The sequence below is a fragment of the Centruroides vittatus genome, unplaced genomic scaffold, assembly GCF_030686945.1.
Source record: "Centruroides vittatus isolate TY-2023 unplaced genomic scaffold, ASM3068694v2 contig_817, whole genome shotgun sequence".
Lineage (NCBI taxonomy): Eukaryota > Metazoa > Arthropoda > Arachnida > Scorpiones > Buthidae > Centruroides > Centruroides vittatus.
Window position 1 is genome coordinate 3,223,303 of NW_027122532.1, and position 19,252 is coordinate 3,242,554.

Genomic DNA, 19,252 nt, shown 5'->3' on the forward strand with positions numbered 1-19,252 from the left:
ATGATTTGAAAAAGGTGTCAGTGGAGTATTTCAGATATTAATTTGAACTATCAATGAAATAATTTTTTATGATTTTAATTGAAATTATTAAATGATTCATCCTGTTTCACACAAAACCTTTTCAAATTTAGACGTGATCCAATTGTCGTTTCAGGTGAATTCGTTATTACCAAGCAAGCATTTCATCAACGTTATAAAGACCTTAATTAAACATCCTCTGTCGACGGTGAGACGCAAATCGTTGGAAATGTTTAGTGCAAAAATGCTTCATCAACAGGATTTTTTTGCATTGGATAATGTATGTAACTATATTAATTTAATAAATAATTTATAGTATTAATGCAAATATTGTGTTAGGATATTTTTATTATCACTGCAAGTAGTAATTTGTTAGCGACTTAATACTTTTTATCTTTCTAGTTCACGGAAAACAAATGTTTCAAACGTCCTCAAGTTATTTAAGTTTATTTTGTATACTAGTACTTTTTATATATTAACGGGACTTATTATACTGGAAAATATGGATGCAGATATTTAGTCTTCAGATCAAATATCTGCATCCATATTTTCCAGTATAATAAGTCCCGTTAATATATAAAAAGTACTAGTATACAAAATAAACTTAAATCAAGATAGAAAGGACACAAAGGCATAATAATTAATTAATCCTCAAGATATATTCATCTTCTATTTTTAATGCTTTAGTTTAAATGAATAGCTGAATGAATGATTTTTTAAATAAGAAACTTGTTTTTTTTCTTTCTTTCTTTCTTTCTTTTTTTGGTCTAAAAGTTGTCAATACTTTTGTCTTTATTAAAAGCTATAATTGCAGATTCACAAATTGTTGCAAATTTGAGGTCTTTGTCAAAGATTTCATACATATCTGTGACAAAGACCTCAAATTTGGAATGGAATACTTTTGGAGTATTGATTGCAATTGATCTATACTCCAAAAGTATTCCATTCCAAAATCTTTGACCCGAAGAAGATCCGCGTAAAGGATCGAAAACATTAATCCTTCCATCCATGATTATTTACTGGAGTTATTTATGATTCTTTAAGGTATTTTTGTGCTGTGTACTTACACTCCGGTTTACAGAAATTTTGTGAGTGGAATAAATGAAGCAGTTTCTTTCATATCCGTGTTTGGTATCGGAATATTAATTAAAACACAAAATGGAAGTTCACTCGTTAAGACTTGTGACGAGAGTCGGCGGGGACTGATTGACTTACCGATCACACACTGCCATAAATCCTAGTTTTACAGTCTAATTCTCATCAAGTAAACTTTATCACTGTATTAATTAATACTCTGGTGCTTAATTAATTCCCACTTAATTAATAAAAATAAATAATTGTTTTATGTTAATAAATATGTTTATAACAACATTTTACATTATTCAACTTGTAAAGTACTATTTTTAGGAAAGTACTATCTTAGGAAACCGACTATGATTATGGTCGGTAAAACTTTCGTTAACCTAACGGGTACTTTACGCGGATTCGAGATTAGTTTGCCAGGCCTGGGCTTTTAAGCGTGCACCGAAAAATTAGTAATAATAACGATAAATATCAAGTCAGATCAAAAGTTCAAATATATTTAATTAGCAACTAGAACGTACTACGTACAAATGTCAATAAGCCAAACAAAATTTATTAACGAAATTCAACAAGTCAACCCGACAATAAACTCAGCTACTTAGCTTAACTTAATATTAATTCCCCTTTGAAATTCGACAAATCAAATACTTAGAAACTATGAACAAAATCTCTTACTAATTAAACGTCTATCCGTCACCTCACTATACGAAGAAACTATTTCCTCAATCCTTTCGATATCGTCAAATCGTCAATCGAATTCCTCTTTAGCACCTTGGATCGTCCAATTATCAATCTGGACTTCAATCGGAAAATACTTCGCTTTCGAATTAACCTCGCTCTCAAAGTCCCCTCGGTTTGGAACTCACCTCTCCTTCTTCGGTTAACGTACGGGTTTTATACTGTGAGGTGACGTCACACTTGAGCTGAGTTACTCCCCTTATTTACATACTTAGTTGCTAACATTAACTTTCTGTTCTGGCAGCTTTCAGTTTCCGACAAAGCTTATAAACCGTTTACAAAATATTTATCATAATTTTCTGGGATGTTTAAGACGGTTTATCAAGTATTTCTTCACTAGTGAGTGTGGGGACTCCCCCTCCATTTTTTTTCTGCGGACTGTTACTTCCGCCGGGCAGCGCAAGTGCGCGAGATTTTTCCTACGGTGCTTATTTCTCCGTGAGTTGTTTTATCTTCATTTTTCATTACTAACAAGAGAGTGGTGGGGAACCTTCGTCCTAAGTAAACATAAACCCCAAACAAAAGATAATAAAACGGAAAATAATAATAAAATAAAAATAACGCTCGGACTCAGTTCCTTACAAACTAATTTATTATTATTTTTTTTTATGTACAGCATCCTGCACTAATCGGTTTTGTCAAGCCGTTAGTGAAGTTTATAAAAAACAACGAAGCGTGTTTGTCTTCGGAACCGGGTGAAACCGAAAGCATTTTAAACGGCCAAACGTCTTTTTACTGTCTCGAGTTACTTTGCAAGACGTTAGGTTCTACGTATCCCGACAAATTCAGAAAGGTAATATAACATTTAAAAAATTTTTGTTGCTGCAAATTTTCTCGTATTAATGTCGTTTTGCATTTTTAAGCTTATAGATGCGATCGTTCTCGTATTACAAAATCGCAAAGTTTCTCTTCAGTTGACGTCCGGCGCTCTCCTGTGTTTGGCCGAAATGTGCCGCTCGTTAGGTATTCAAGTGTTGCCTAATTTGAATGAAATTATGCTGTCGCTTTTGGATATTTTAGAAAATACAGAAATTTTGAAAAGGTAATAATTTTATTTCTTCTTTGAAACCGTGTTTTGTTGATTGTTGGACTATGAACCCAAAGTTGAGTTTTAATTAAACACTTGGCTTTATCTCCATCTTTATTTAGTTGATACGTGCAAATGGCATAAAGATGGAAATAAAGCCAAGTGTTTAATTAAAACTCAACTTTTGGTTCATAGTCCAGGTAATAATTTATCATAAATTTATTAAATAATAATAAAATCATTCTTCTAATGAAACTTTTTCTTACTTTACAGCAACTCTTTGTTGTTAATTAGTTCTCTCACTACAGTTCGGCATCTAGTGGAAAATTTATCAGCATTTCTAAGTTCCTATCTACATCAATTACTTACAGATGTAAGTTATTTTTAAATTTTACAACTTAATCTTTGGACTTTGCTATGCCTAATAACAATTTTAATTTATAATAATATCAATATAAATTTTTAAGAAACAAATATGTAGTGATATCTGATGAATGATGTAGTTGAACAAGGTATATTCAAAAAATTTATAGAATTTTATCGAGTACTCAAATGAAAGTAGAACTCTCGAGAAGTGTCGAGAATTCTACTTTCATTTGATTACCGGATAAAATTCTATAAACCTTTTGAAGAAACTTATCTGTTTATTAATACGGTAGAGCATCGATTATCCGACTCGATCGGGGACCGAGGTCGGTCGGATAATTGAAAGAACGGATAACCAAAAAGTATGAAAAAATACATTATTACTATAGTGTATTAGGTGTATCAGTACATTAGTATATTAGTATAGCCCATGTAATAAGCATATTAGTATATCTCTGTTAACCTACTTTGTGTCGAATTTTCGTCGATGTTAAGCCTAACAAAAAGTTTTAAAAAATAATAATAATCATTTAATTATTTCTTTATTTTGCACAAAATAAATACAGAAATAAAGAAAAAATAGAAAATTAAGCCTGGTTTAAATACTGGCCTCCCTTTCGTGGTGGAGCCAGTGTTTCCAGCTAAAACACGCAAAAATTAGCAAAAATAATATTAAAGTAGCCAAGACGTAACCAAATATCGTAGCGCCGCGTCGCTAGCGGACGTTCGAATTTGCCGACCGGAACGCGATCGGTTAACCGACGCGACGGTCGATCGGAGGTCGGATAATCGACGCTCTGCCGTAAGTCTCGAAAGATATTTAAATCTTTCGAGACTTATTAATAAACAGATAAGTTTCTATTGCATTTTAGACACGTCGTAAGCAAATTTTCTTAGTTTTATTTTCGTATTTTACAATTGCCAATGCCATTGTAAATAACACAATAGCAAAACTGAAGAAGACAAAGAATCTTATAAGCCATTTTAGCTTATAGAATTCTTCATCTTCTTTGGTTTTGTCATCTCATTCTTTGTAAAATTACTGGAAGCAATTCTATAAGCTGTTTTGACTTTTGGTAATTTTATAATCGTCCACAGTTGTTACAAGAAGAGACTATATTAAAGAAAATGTCATACCTTTTTACTTATCAAATTATTTTCATAAATTTAATTGATTTGTAAATGTATTATACTAAAAAAAAATAGAGATCGGTTAGCAGTAACTTACGTTATGTATAATAATTCTAATATGTCTGCCGTTCTAGAGATTTTACATTATAATGGCTTAAGTACAGTCATTTCAATTAAGAAAGATATAAACTCCCATAAAATTTTACTCAAAGAGTGGCATCTTTAATACAGAAATCTTCAATAAAAAGACTATAAATGAAATTTGTAGATAATAAATATTTTACAAAACATGTAGACAGTCTAGTTTATGCAAACCACAGTAGTATTTTTTTTTACGGTAACAGTTCGAAGCTAACCAAACACGGCATAGATATACGATTTCTCTATAAATCTTTGCTACATTTTACCGAATATTGTCCCATCCGTATAGTTTCAACTGTTTTGTATCGACGATGTAAGCACAATGCGTTGAATAGTTGCTATTAGTTTATACATTTAACTTGAGAATTCTTGATTTGTATTTAAGCTTTTCTACCGTAGACTCTTGCCGTATTGAAATCAACTGGATCTAACATTTGCGTATCTGAACTAAGCAGTTGTTTAGTATTATATTTATTTTTATTTTTCAAAAAATCTTCCAACAAAAATAAAAAAATGATACATCCTCAAGATATATTCATTTTCACCTCAAGAAGTTAATCTTTATTTTGGTTTATTATTCTTGGAATTTAAAATTCCTTCTTCAGAATCTTTTTGAAGAGCTCAGTTTTACATGAACTGAACTGTACAAGATTTTTGTGTAATTCACTTCAATATTTGATAAATACTAAAAATATCAAAACTTTAAAAAAAGTGATGATGATATTTTATTAATGAGCAATATTTGCATGCTGTACATAAATATAAGATATTATCTCTATTAAAGTGAGTATCTATTAGCTTGAAGTTAGAAACTAAACTGGACATTTTTGGACACTGATGTAGCTCAACTTGACGGAGATCATTCGTGTTCAGTTGGAGATCCGGGTTAGATTCGGGCTCCAATGGGCAAAACTCCAATGGACAAAACTCCAGGCAGCAATGTGTGCTCCAATAACCTCGAATCTTTGTCATACTCTCCCATGATTTGTAGACTTTAATTCAGTATTATATATAAAGTGTTATGTTAATTGTCTAATAATATGTTTTTTTAACTGTTGTTTATTATTAAAAATAAATTTACTAATTTAAAGTTCTTTATTATTTATTTAGAACTTGATCATTCGTATTATTTATACACATTTGTGACAGAAATAATTAGATGATTTAGGAACGTGGAAATGAATACTTTAATTGCAAAATAAATATCAAATAACAAAATAAAAGAAAACTACACGTGATGAAAATGTTAAGTCGTAAAGTCGTTTTTTGAATATAATGTTACGGTAGAGCATTGATTATCCGAAACAATTCGGGACTGGGGGTTGTTCTGATGACTGATCATTTATGAAAAAATATATTTAACACTGAACTACTGAACTTTACTGTATATATTTTGTATTACACGTCTTACAAATACATAGCTTTCATAAAGTAGTACATTAAAGTAGGCCTACAGTTTACATTGGGCAGGGAGGGGGGAGTGCTGCGGCGGCCCGTAGCACTAGCGGAAATTTGGATGTGACGACTGAAATCCTTTCGGTTAACCGATATTTCGGTCGATCGGTATTTGAATAATCGATGCTCTACTGTACTTGGGTTTGCTCCACCGGATGTTCGGCAAATGTTGGCCCGTAGTCTGACATTCCGCATAGTTTTCCTCGTCGTACTCTGGAATTTGTTGAATTTTAGCACGGATCATTTGGGACAATCAGTTGGCTTTTCTTAGACGTCGGGTGTAGTAGTCTTATACTGTTTAATCTAATTCAGTATGGCTTGACACGTTGAAATTTTGCCATTTTTCCGGTGCTAAAATATTGCGTTACGGTAATGGAATTATTGCCTTTAAAAACTACTTCAATGACAAATGTTTGCTGCTCTCCCGACCGGTGCCAACTGAAGGTTGAAAACCACTCTCTATTAATCGGCGTATAGTGTGTTTCCATCTGTCAAATATCAACGTGTTGGCATAGCACCAAATTTAAATCGTCTAATTGTTCCTGCCATCCTGTATATTTAAAATTTTCAAATAATAATTTTGATGTTTTTTTTAATATAAGGTAAGCATCATATCGGCAGTCGTACCAAAGAAAGACAATCGGAATGCTTCCGTTCATCAGTGTCTAACTACCATTTTCAAGCAGCTGGCCCTGACTGTACCTGTTCGCGTACTACTCCCTTCGATCGAGAATTCTTACGATGCCATAAAAAGTGACAATTATGTAATTATATCTTTATATTTTTTTGAATTTAATTATAATATTTCACGTTTTATTAAAAATCTCATGATATCAGAGTACCGTAGAATTTCTTACAAATTACACATTATTATATAATGCAGTTATGTTTAGTAATATCGATGATAACTTAGAGTATAATATATGTTTATAATTTTTAAAATATATTATACAAGCTGCTAAAATCTGTAGACTTACTTTCTTATGCGTATGAAGTGTACAGTAATTCATATATCCACACACGCAAGATTCTGCATATATAAATGCATAGAAATGTTTTGGGATACTCAAATTAGATGAAATTGATTAAGTTGATTGTTTTGATAATTATTATTTTATTGTTAAAATGTGTCAATGGAAATTCTAAACTTTACAGAGAGCCGTCGAACCGCTCATGTTTACGTTTACGACTAAGTTATCTTCGCTGGAGAAGTCCGAACTGGATGCTTATCTTCCGAATATGCAAAAGTTTCTCTTAAAAATTTTTGATTTTCGTTGTGAGAATAAAATGGTATGTTCTGTATTTATTATTAATCTGTATGATTATCAACACAACTTATTAATACTTAAGTATATGTTAGTTTTACTTCTTTATATTGAGAAATGTATTTTAAATCACTAAAAATTTGTACTTTTTTGGGAAATTTGTTTTTTTATTGCAAATTAATAAAGCAATGAATTGATAGAATGTGACGCTATAAAGATTTTTAATTGATTTTTGAAATGAGAGATACTGTACTTTATTTAATGCTTTCTGTGATATTTATTCTGTTTTGTCTTAACATTATTTACATCTTTTCCGTGTTAAAATTATATTCTTTTCCGTGTTTCTGTATTCCTATTATCAAATGATCTGCCGGATTATTTATCGTTCTGTATTAAAGTTGATCAATAATGAGAGACAACGCAATTTGGCTAGAGGTAAGCAGTTAATCCACCATCTCTCGATAAATTTCATAATTATAAATAAATTAATTTTCATTTAGAATGTTCTGAAAGAAAAGAAAACTTCTGGCCAAATTGCTTTGTATCTGATTATTAATTATCCTTAATATGGTCAACGAACGATCGTATCATTTGGTTATACAAGGACGGGTATCCCTCGATTAATGCAATTAATCAATCCTGGACGTAACCACGCATATCAAAATCTCGTTAATCAAATACAGTATCTATGTTAAGTATAGACGACCGGTAAAGCCGTGTTAATTAAAACTTTCGTTTAACTGCACGGCACACCGGGACAAATATAAAGTACAACTCTCGACGGTCGATGCGAGTCGCATTTTAAAAACTTCTGCATTTATAAAGAGATTGCCGCAATTAATTTTGCACGTTAATCAAATCTTGTGTTAAGCAAGGGAGTCCCGTATATCATGTTCATGAAAATACTAAATATTATATATTATTCTGTATTTTTAAGAATATTTATAGAAATTTAGTTCATAGTTATAATCTGAGAATACACAAAGACTATAGGAGTCAAAGCTTTTTATTGATCAAATGTTTTTTGGGACTTTGCTCTACCATCGTCAGACCTAAAAGAAGTTATAATCATAAATTCAAATGAGAATATCTTTGTAGAATATAAAAGCACGAACAGTTTCCAACAGATGTTCTGGTCTGAATTTATGAATCAAGTATTTTTCAGTGTGGTTATGGGTCGGAGAAGTCCCAAAAAAATTTAACCAACTAAAAAGCTTCGACTTCTATAATATTCTTAACGTTTGTGTTTTTCCCGACATTACACGGAGTTGACGTACTCCGAAACTTGTTGCGATTACGGTATCTGTTATCTGTATGAATATTTTGAGCTTAAAACTCTTATTCTCGATTGTTTTATTATTATTGTGTTCGTACTGCCAAGGAAATATCTTTGTAGATATTCGTATGTCGCATTGTTTACTCTTCAATTTTATTATTTTTGTTTCTGTTTTGGGAACCTTACGATCCCATTGTAGAAAGAGTCTATGTTTCTAATTAAATTAGACTTCTAAAGTTAATAAGCATATACAATAACTATTTTAGATAAACCTTATATGGTACAGTTCACTATTTATATTGGCTATACGTAATAGGATAAATACGTATTTAAACCCGTCTAAACATAAAAATGGTATGCGCGGCTACAAGTTTTTCGGCTCTTCCTAGGACCTCCGTTTTGTACGATCTCTCGTTAAGTGCAACATACCCGCACTTAATTATTATAGAGTATATAATATTTAACGGGATCAAATATCTGTTATAATTGCAAATTAGACTTAAAATATACTTAGTTTTTAATAGTTGATTTATCTTTAAAAATGTTTTTTAGTTATCGTTAAAAGAAATAGAAACGTACGAAGCACACATCATCGAAGCATTTGGATTTTTGATTCTGAAGCTTTCCGAAACTACTTTCAGGCCTTTGTTTCTTCGGGTAAAATTTAATAAATATTTGTGAATATTTTATTTTGACGTAAATATATTTGGAGATAACAATATTAATTATCGCTAATTTATTTTTAGTTGTTTGATTGGGCAACTAGAAGCGATCGAGTAGACAGGGTTTTGACATTTTATAAAGTCACCGACACGTAAAAATATACTTCGAATCAAATTCGGTTCTCAAAAATTATTGAATTATTATTATTTTAACAATTTCCTGTACTTTCAGATTGGCAGAAAAATTGAAGAGCCTGTTTATTTTATTTGTTGGTCATTTTATTAGGAATGCCGCATCATTATTGGATAAGAATAACAAGTGCAAAGATGGTATTTAATTTAAAATTTTAAATGGTAATTATTAAATTAAAGCATAATCCATTTAAGCGTTTCTGTATTGAAGGCGACTATTTTACCAATGACAAAGTTGGAGTAGAAAAAGCGTGTCTGCTGTTGAAAAGCATTCTAAGTACGCTACATAAATGTTTCCTGTACGATAACGAGAAATTTGTCGATAAAACTTTGTTTAATGCGATAATGCAACCGATAGTCGATCAAGTAAGTAAAAATTCTAATCTAATATATTTTTAATAAATTTTATATTCTTATAATGTTATAGTGGTCAAATAGGGTCGTCTAAGAGACACGAGTGGGCCCGAGCACGAAACGTAGCCGGCTCGTACCGTTAATTTTACAGTTACGCGTCACTTAATGTTTACAGTGCGTTCTGTGGAGTAGAATGTTACGAAATTTGGACATTATGCGAAGACCGTTCTTTCACTGATATTTTTACTCTCGAGTATTGATCTTGTGGGACTAAGATATTCTGAGTCTGTTAAGGCTGAATAATCTTTCATCTTAAGTAGTTCCCAAACTAAAAAGTTTATCTATATATATAAAAATGAATGTATGTCTGTGTGTGTGTGTGTGTGTGTGTGTGTGTGTGTTTGTCCTTCATGCACTACCACACCATTTATCCGATTGCCATGAAACTTCGGGAAGTTGTTTAATACACTCCCACGAAGGTTTCTGGCACATGTGAAGACCACCATTTCCCCCCTTCAAAAATATATTTATATATGGATTAAGGCTTTTATGTCCAACAGATGGCGCTAACTTCCGACGACCTAAGTTTGCTTTTCTGTGAGGCATTCTGCTTTTCTGTGAGAATGGACTAAAGCAGATCATTTTCTATCTATCTATATAAATAAAATATAACGTTCGTTTGTTCCTACCGATTCCTTTGAAATTTTGACACAACGTTGCATTCGAATACGCACGTGTTTTTATATAATATACATGTCGAAATTCCCCCCAGTGGGGGGAAAGGGACAGGATTATGGCTTACTGTGAAGAACTCGGCTTCTATTTATACTATTTTGCATGCGGTTTTTTGCGTTTTTAATTGCGTTTTAATAGGTACGTCAACAGAATATACACTAAAAAGGGATTTTTCGATATTCCCCAGCGGGGAAAGGGACAGGATTAAGGCTTACTGTGAAGAACTCGGCTTCTATTTATTCTATTTTACATGCGGTTTTTTGCGTTTTTAATTGCGTTTTAATAGGTTACGTCAACAGAATATACACTAAAAAGGGATTTTTCGATATTCCCCAGCGGGGAAAGGGACAGGATTAAGGCTTACTGTGAAGAACTCGGCTTCTATTTATTCTATTTTACATGCGGTTTTTGCGTTTTTAATTGCGTTTTAATAGGTTACGTCAACAGAATATACACTAAAAAGGGATTTTTCGATATTCCCCAGCGGGGAAAGGGACAGGATTAAGGCTTACTGTGAAGAACTCGGCTTCTATTTATTCTATTTTACATGCGGTTTTTTGCGTTTTTAATTGCGTTTTAATAGGTTACGTCAACAGAATATACACTAAAAAGGGATTTTTCGATATTCCCCAGCGGGGAAAGGGACAGGATTAAGGCTTACTGTGAAGAACTCGGCTTCTATTTATTCTATTTTACATGCGGTTTTTTGCGTTTTTAATTGCGTTTTAATAGGTTACGTCAACAGAATATACACTAAAAAGGGATTTTTCGATATTCCCCAGCGGGGAAAGGGACAGGATTAAGGCTTACTGTGAAGAACTCGGCTTCTATTTATTCTATTTTACATGCGGTTTTTTGCGTTTTTAATTGCGTTTTAATAGGTACGTCAACAGAATATACACTAAAAAGGGATTTTTCGATATTCCCCAGCGGGGAAAGGGACAGGATTAAGGCTTACTGTGAAGAACTCGGCTTCTATTTATTCTATTTTACATGCGGTTTTTTGCGTTTTTAATTGCGTTTTAATAGGTTACGTCAACAGAATATACACTAAAAAGGGATTTTTCGATATTCCCCAGCGGGGAAAGGGACAGGATTAAGGCTTACTGTGAAGAACTCGGCTTCTATTTATTCTATTTTACATGCGGTTTTTTGCGTTTTTAATTGCGTTTTAATAGGTTACGTCAACAGAATATACACTAAAAAGGGATTTTTCGATATTCCCCAGCGGGGAAAGGGACAGGATTAAGGCTTACTGTGAAGAACTCGGCTTCTATTTATTCTATTTTACATGCGGTTTTTTGCGTTTTTAATTGCGTTTTAATAGGTTACGTCAACAGAATATACACTAAAAAGGGATTTTTCGATATTCCCCAGCGGGGAAAGGGACAGGATTAAGGCTTACTGTGAAGAACTCGGCTTCTATTTATTCTATTTTACATGCGGTTTTTTGCGTTTTTAATTGCGTTTTAATAGGTTACGTCAACAGAATATACACTAAAAAGGGATTTTTCGATATTCCCCAGCGGGGAAAGGGACAGGATTAAGGCTTACTGTGAAGAACTCGGCTTCTATTTATTCTATTTTACATGCGGTTTTTTGCGTTTTTAATTGCGTTTTAATAGGTTACGTCAACAGAATATACACTAAAAAGGGATTTTTCGATATTCCCCAGCGGGGAAAGGGACAGGATTAAGGCTTACTGTGAAGAACTCGGCTTCTATTTATTCTATTTTACATGCGGTTTTTTGCGTTTTTAATTGCGTTTTAATAGGTTACGTCAACAGAATATACACTAAAAAGGGATTTTTCGATATTCCCCAGCGGGGAAAGGGACAGGATTAAGGCTTACTGTGAAGAACTCGGCTTCTATTTATTCTATTTTACATGCGGTTTTTTGCGTTTTTAATTGCGTTTTAATAGGTTACGTCAACAGAATATACACTAAAAAGGGATTTTTCGATATTCCCCAGCGGGGAAAGGGACAGGATTAAGGCTTACTGTGAAGAACTCGGCTTCTATTTATTCTATTTTACATGCGGTTTTTTGCGTTTTTAATTGCGTTTTAATAGGTTACGTCAACAGAATATACACTAAAAAGGGATTTTTCGATATTCCCCAGCGGGGAAAGGGACAGGATTAAGGCTTACTGTGAAGAACTCGGCTTCTATTTATTCTATTTTACATGCGGTTTTTTGCGTTTTTAATTGCGTTTTAATAGGTTACGTCAACAGAATATACACTAAAAAGGGATTTTTCGATATTCCCCAGCGGGGAAAGGGACAGGATTAAGGCTTACTGTGAAGAACTCGGCTTCTATTTATTCTATTTTACATGCGGTTTTTTGCGTTTTTAATTGCGTTTTAATAGGTTACGTCAACAGAATATACACTAAAAAGGGATTTTTCGATATTCCCCAGCGGGGAAAGGGACAGGATTAAGGCTTACTGTGAAGAACTCGGCTTCTATTTATTCTATTTTACATGCGGTTTTTTGCGTTTTTAATTGCGTTTTAATAGGTTACGTCAACAGAATATACACTAAAAAGGGATTTTTCGATATTCCCCAGCGGGGAAAGGGACAGGATTAAGGCTTACTGTGAAGAACTCGGCTTCTATTTATTCTATTTTACATGCGGTTTTTTGCGTTTTTAATTGCGTTTTAATAGGTGACGTCAACAGAATATACACTAAAAAGGGATTTTTCGATATTCCCAGCGGGGAAAGGGACAGGATTAAGGCTTACTGTGAAGAACTCGGCTTCTATTTATTCTATTTTACATGCGGTTTTTTGCGTTTTTAATTGCGTTTTAATAGGTTACGTCAACAGAATATACACTAAAAAGGGATTTTTCGATATTCCCCAGCGGGGAAAGGGACAGGATTAAGGCTTACTGTGAAGAACTCGGCTTCTATTTATTCTATTTTACATGCGGTTTTTTGCGTTTTTAATTGCGTTTTAATAGGTTACGTCAACAGAATATACACTAAAAAGGGATTTTTCGATATTCCCCAGCGGGGAAAGGGACAGGATTAAGGCTTACTGTGAAGAACTCGGCTTCTATTTATTCTATTTTACATGCGGTTTTTTTGCGTTTTTAATTGCGTTTTAATAGGTGACGTCAACAGAATATACACTAAAAAGGGATTTTTCGATATTCCCCAGCGGGGAAAGGGACAGGATTAAGGCTTACTGTGAAGAACTCGGCTTCTATTTATTCTATTTTACATGCGGTTTTTTGCGTTTTTAATTGCGTTTTAATAGGTTACGTCAACAGAATATACACTAAAAAGGGATTTTTCGATATTCCCCAGCGGGGAAAGGACAGGATTAAAGCTTACTGTGAAGAACTCGGCTTCTATTTATTCTATTTTACATGCGGTTTTTTGCGTTTTTAATTGCGTTTTAATAGGTTACGTCAACAGAATATACACTAAAAAGGGATTTTTCGATATTCCCCAGCGGGGAAAGGGACAGGATTAAGGCTTACTGTGAAGAACTCGGCTTCTATTTATTCTATTTTACATGCGGTTTTTTGCGTTTTTAATTGCGTTTTAATAGGTTACGTCAACAGAATATACACTAAAAAGGGATTTTTCGATATTCCCCAGCGGGGAAAGGGACAGGATTAAGGCTTACTGTGAAGAACTCGGCTTCTATTTATACTATTTTGCATTGCGGTTTTTTTGCGTTTTAATAGGGTTCGTCAAGAGAATGTACACTAAGAAGGGATTTTTTGAAATTCCTTCCTGCGGAGAGAAGTGTTATACATTTATAATAGATACATTTTGAGCCACGAATAATCTTTCATCGTAAGTAGTTCCCAGACTAAAAAGTTTATATATATATATATTTCACGGTGTTGTGGTTTATTGACCGGAGAAGCTCAAAATTCAACAATTTTCTCTGATAATGCGGGAAGAGCAGTGCTCCTCCGTGCCCCTCGTAATTCCACCTACGACCGTACGATGTTTTGCGGACGGTATAATATTTAACATACCACGCTACTATCCTATTTTGTCCGTCCAGTCCATCTGTTGCGTAAGTTTATCGAGTCCCGTTCATTAATGATACTCACATATTTCCTTAATATGTGGACGAAACACTGTTTAGCAATTCTGACAGTGTTAATGTCGTATCGGCTTTTGAGTACTACCGGATGTTTCCGACATTTTGTGACCTTCTCCTCCGGGGCTCGTTGCATTAATATTGTGCTATTAGTGGGGTATCGGCTAATCGATTCAAAGTGATCTTTGACACGGAGATTCGCAGACCCGTAAGTGAATCTCACGTACGAAAAAATCATTGTTTCCTTTGCTTAATTTGATAGTGTATATTCCCGGTTTTTTAAATATCTTGCAAATTATTATCAAATTATTGGTAATAATTTAGTGCCAGAGATATACGAAGTCGACAATCCGACTGTGACGAAGACAAAATAATCATTAATTTAATCACGTTTTCGTACGATTAACTAACCTATTTTTTGGATAGTGCGCGATATCCCTTCTATAATGTAACTTTTAAATATTCCCGTTGGACGAAAAGTAATAAATATTTAATTAAATAAAAATAGATTGTTAGAAACATCATTAATAATATGAAAAAATTGTTTAAATTACATATTATAATTTTATAGATAGAAAATGACGTCGGAAGTGACGAAGACTATCGAGATAGAATAATCAATTACGTGAGCCCCTGTATCGCTCAGTTTGCCGTGGCTGTAGCCGACGACACGCTCCGGAAACCCGTCAACTATCAAATAATGCTGAAGTCTCGTCATAATTCTCCCAAAGTAAGTAACGTTGCAAATAACGGAAAATATAAGGATTTCAAATAATATTAATTTTTGTTATTGCAGGTGAGATTTGCCACTTTGCACGTTCTTTATGAATTAGTTCAGAAATTAGGAGAGAATTATCTGATTTTGCTACCAGAATCCATTCCATTCCTAGCAGAACTAATGGAAGGTAATTTTTGCTTATTTTTTCAATTTATTTAAATTTTGAAAATAATTTTTTAAATAAGTTTTGAGAACTTTTAATAAATAAATATTATAAAGCACTTACTTATACATTATCGTAGTTCTTTATTATTACGAACAGTTTTGGGTCGGAACGTCGTTACCAATGTCTTAACCGTGTGAAATTTAGACGTATCGTACATAATATACAAAATTCGGGTTAGCCCCGAGTCAAATGCAGGATGTCTGTAACGAATACCTTTTCTCCAGCACGGAGACATTCTTAAGTATGCCCGGCATAGAGTTACTTTAGGGAAGAGATTTACGATAGACTTTTGTTTGCTCGTATCTAACTTTTTCGTTCGGATATTTAAGCGAATTTATTGCCACGTTCCTCGAGACAAATTCCACGAAACATCGCGGACTTCTCGCGGCTTACGATCGGCTTTTAATAGCCGTTAGAAGTCCGTACGCACGCCCGGAGGTTTCGGTTCGTATAAACCGAGTTAAGTCGAAGCTCTTTGGTTAGCAGACATTATAAACATCTCAAAGCTCGATAATTATATTAAACCCAAACGATTTTCAGTTTCGTCTACATTGCCACTATTATTAATAATTAAATACCGAATAATTTGACACTAGATGTAGGCATTAAGTGCATCTCTTTGTTAAAGTTAATAAGTGATGCTGCCTAATGCCTACTTCTAGTGCCAAATTACTCGGTATTTAATTATTAATAATAGCGGTAACGTTGCCCTTTTTACATTGTGTCGAGTACATTATCGCCGCTGCCGTTCGTTATTTGAACGGCGTCGACCGGATCGAACACGCGAGGCGTAGAACGTGTCGTTTTGGAGACTATACGATAGGTCGACTACTTTTTTGCCGACGACCTAATTTTTCTCGGTCACTCGCACTCGTCTTCGGGAAGCACTCGATAGGTTTACACCGATCCCGTGATAAAAATAAGTGTGCCAGAGACTAGATGGTCGATACTCGAGAAATCCTTATTCGATTACTCTCCGACTAAATGGAATTACTTCGAGGCAGATAAAGTTTGAATATTTTGGGGTTGCGTTCACGAGTAATAAAAAAGCAACACTCGAGAAAACATCATACTACGAGAGTTAAATAGATCGATAGTACTCGAGAAAAAGCTAGAGAAGAAGACAAAAGTTGTCACTCATTCTATGTCCCAGTTCTGACCTACGGGCACGAATATTGGATAATGCCGAAAAACTATGATTTCCGGGTAGAGACAGCAGAGATGAGATTTGTCAGACCTTTGCTGGTGTTAAGAGGCTTACAGAGTTCACAACGTAAACATCGAAGAAAGTTTCAATAAGTGGTCACTGCTTGTTCAAATTGAGAGATAATAGTTACATTGGATTGGACAAGTAAGCGGAATGTCATAGAAAAGACTCGTGTGAGGACCGGGTTAAACCGGCCCAACCGATTTTAAAATTTTATTGTTCAAATCCCCTCGGGAGATAGCGATCGAGATTCAAAGGATGCGCAGCCTTCCGCCGTCAAACTCGCTTCCCTCCTCTCCGGATCCGACTTCCGAGTCACGGAGATCGACTCGTCACCCTCCGTCGCGATTGGTGATCGCAGCGGACGAGACCCGGAGTATATAAAGGGGGGAGATATCCGAGGACGGGGTCGCCGAAGTCCGCCAACGACGCGCCGCCCCGACCGATCCTCCCGCTTACCTCCACGACCGGAGATCCGAGACGATTCCAACCGAGATATCGGAAGACGAGGTACGATCCCCCAACGCGTGTAAACTCTCTCTCTCCCGCGATTAGGGACGGGACGCGTTAGATTTCTGTATTTTGTTTGTTCGTCTAAATAAATCGTCACGTGTTTTCATCCCGGGTCCGTTTATTCGAATATCGCCGTAAACTTATCGACGAACCCACACACTTCCTCCACTCGACCCGACAATTAATTACCCAATCCCGACGAGTCGGGATATCAAAAAAATTTTAGCCATCCTTGACAGTGGGGTGGGTCTCGCCGACCCGTTCGCCGAAGAAAAAGGAGGTACGACTCCCGTCCTACCTCCCGGCATTTCCCACGCTCGTCTTCCTATTCCAATCGATCCAGACCACACGTAAGAACTTGTCGGATGCATCTCGGGATACCGGCAGCAGAACCGAATCTAGTCGATGCGAATCGAGCTCGTCGAAAGACTATTTAAGCCGCTTTCCTTGCAAATGCCGAGGATAGCGGGCATTAAAAACGAGTGAACGAATGAATATAGGAGCAACTTTTTACTCAGGAAATTCAACAGAATCTTTCTACCTCCGAATGCCGTCAAAACAATTTTCGATAAAAATAAACCAAGTTAAAGATTATCTTATATGTCTGTGGTGGCCTAAGTGAGGCTCGTCGGCCGCTCACAGCTCTTCTAGATGTCTTATTTCGGCTTCCAGGCTCCCTTATCGCTTCTCTGTTACACAATATTATGTATGTGTAAATAGCTCGGCTCCAAGTTTGTAAAAAGAAATTGTATAACTAAGGGATCGGCGCCCGGCTCGGCTCACAACCTATAGTTTGGCTATATACCGTACATCGGTTAGTTACCAAACCCGTAATTCCGTTTTGTTTGTTAAACTTCTTTTTTTTTGCAGACGAATGTCCCGAAGTGGAGAAACAGTGCCACGTGGTCCTGTCGGATATGGAAAAGGTCCTGAACGAACCACTCACGAAATATTTTTGAATTAATGTAAATATAATTATTTGTGAATATTTTTATAAAAATTGTACGAAAAAACTGTACATACGCTAATAAATTTTAAATTTAATGGTAATAAGTTGTATTTTATTTCCGAACGAATTGAAAGTTAAAAATATTAAATGTCATAGTTTGCCTAAAAATTTTAATTGCAAATTATAGGATTTGTCGATGCAAATTGCCAATACACTACGAGCTACGTAACCGTCCCAATATCTTCCGTTACGGCAGCTTAAACTACGTTGGGATAATGGGATAATGGAATAAAACAAATCGGACCGTCGGTAAGAATTTGCCGATGTTCTAAACTAAATTTTCACCTTTCGCGAATATAAAATGGGACTTGGCTGCCTCATTTAGCAAACCGGAAATGATTTCGAAATACAATCAAACCAGTCTATGACGGAACCTATATACGGCGAAAACCTGTCATTAAAGGAGAATTTTTTGCAATGTGTCGGTTAATTTGGGTGATTAATGGGTATAATAAACATACGTAGACATTGATGATTTTTGTGAAACCGTGTTGTATTATTCTTCGAATACGTATTCTACGTAAACAATGTCTACGTATTCGTATTCTTCGAATACGTAGACATTGTTTACGTAGGGTAAAAAAGTTTCGTATTCTGTGCCGTTCCCGAGAAAATGTACACTAAACTTTCGGTTAGACGAACATTCTAATTTTTTGTCTAGGAGTTGTAAAAGCACTTGTTAAAACTCATTTTTCTAAGATAAAAATATTAATAATTTTTTTACTCTTCTCGCAGTCGTTAGATTTTTACCGAGTTTAATTTCGGAGGTTTGTATGGGAAAATTGACACGAGAGAAATCTGCAAGAAAAGAATTACTTTTGGTTTCACAAACAACTTTTTATTATTAGGCAGAGTTATTATTGAGAAATTTATAAAAGTACAAATTACAGATCTGTAAAATTAAGTGAATACGTGATAAGAAAGTGGTATAAATGAGAAAAATTAAAAAATTATCGGTCTGAAAATTTAACAATTCGTTTTAATGACAAATGCATTTTGTGTTTATTTATTTATTTATTTATTGGTAATACAAACATCGCATTCGTAAAACAGATTGTTTCCTTCGAG

General features: G+C 34.5%; 1 protein-coding gene across 1 annotated transcript in view; it reads left to right on the forward strand.

Moving 5' to 3' along the window:
- Nucleotides 1-18,228, forward strand: part of l(2)k09022 (HEAT repeat containing 1 homolog l(2)k09022) — an 81,826-nt gene extending 63,598 nt beyond the window's left edge. The window contains exons 31-43 of the mRNA XM_067278757.1: nt 155-298; nt 2,456-2,632; nt 2,703-2,881; nt 3,140-3,239; nt 6,562-6,723; nt 7,115-7,249; nt 9,053-9,157; nt 9,247-9,314; nt 9,395-9,492; nt 9,566-9,720; nt 15,083-15,241; nt 15,308-15,416; nt 18,046-18,228. Of these exons, the coding sequence (XP_067134858.1) occupies nt 155-298; nt 2,456-2,632; nt 2,703-2,881; nt 3,140-3,239; nt 6,562-6,723; nt 7,115-7,249; nt 9,053-9,157; nt 9,247-9,314; nt 9,395-9,492; nt 9,566-9,720; nt 15,083-15,241; nt 15,308-15,416; nt 18,046-18,134 (1,680 nt within the window). The 3' untranslated portion in view covers nt 18,135-18,228. The remainder of the gene's footprint in view (nt 1-154; nt 299-2,455; nt 2,633-2,702; nt 2,882-3,139; nt 3,240-6,561; nt 6,724-7,114; nt 7,250-9,052; nt 9,158-9,246; nt 9,315-9,394; nt 9,493-9,565; nt 9,721-15,082; nt 15,242-15,307; nt 15,417-18,045) is intronic.
- The last annotated feature ends 1,024 nt before the right edge of the window (nt 18,229-19,252 follow it).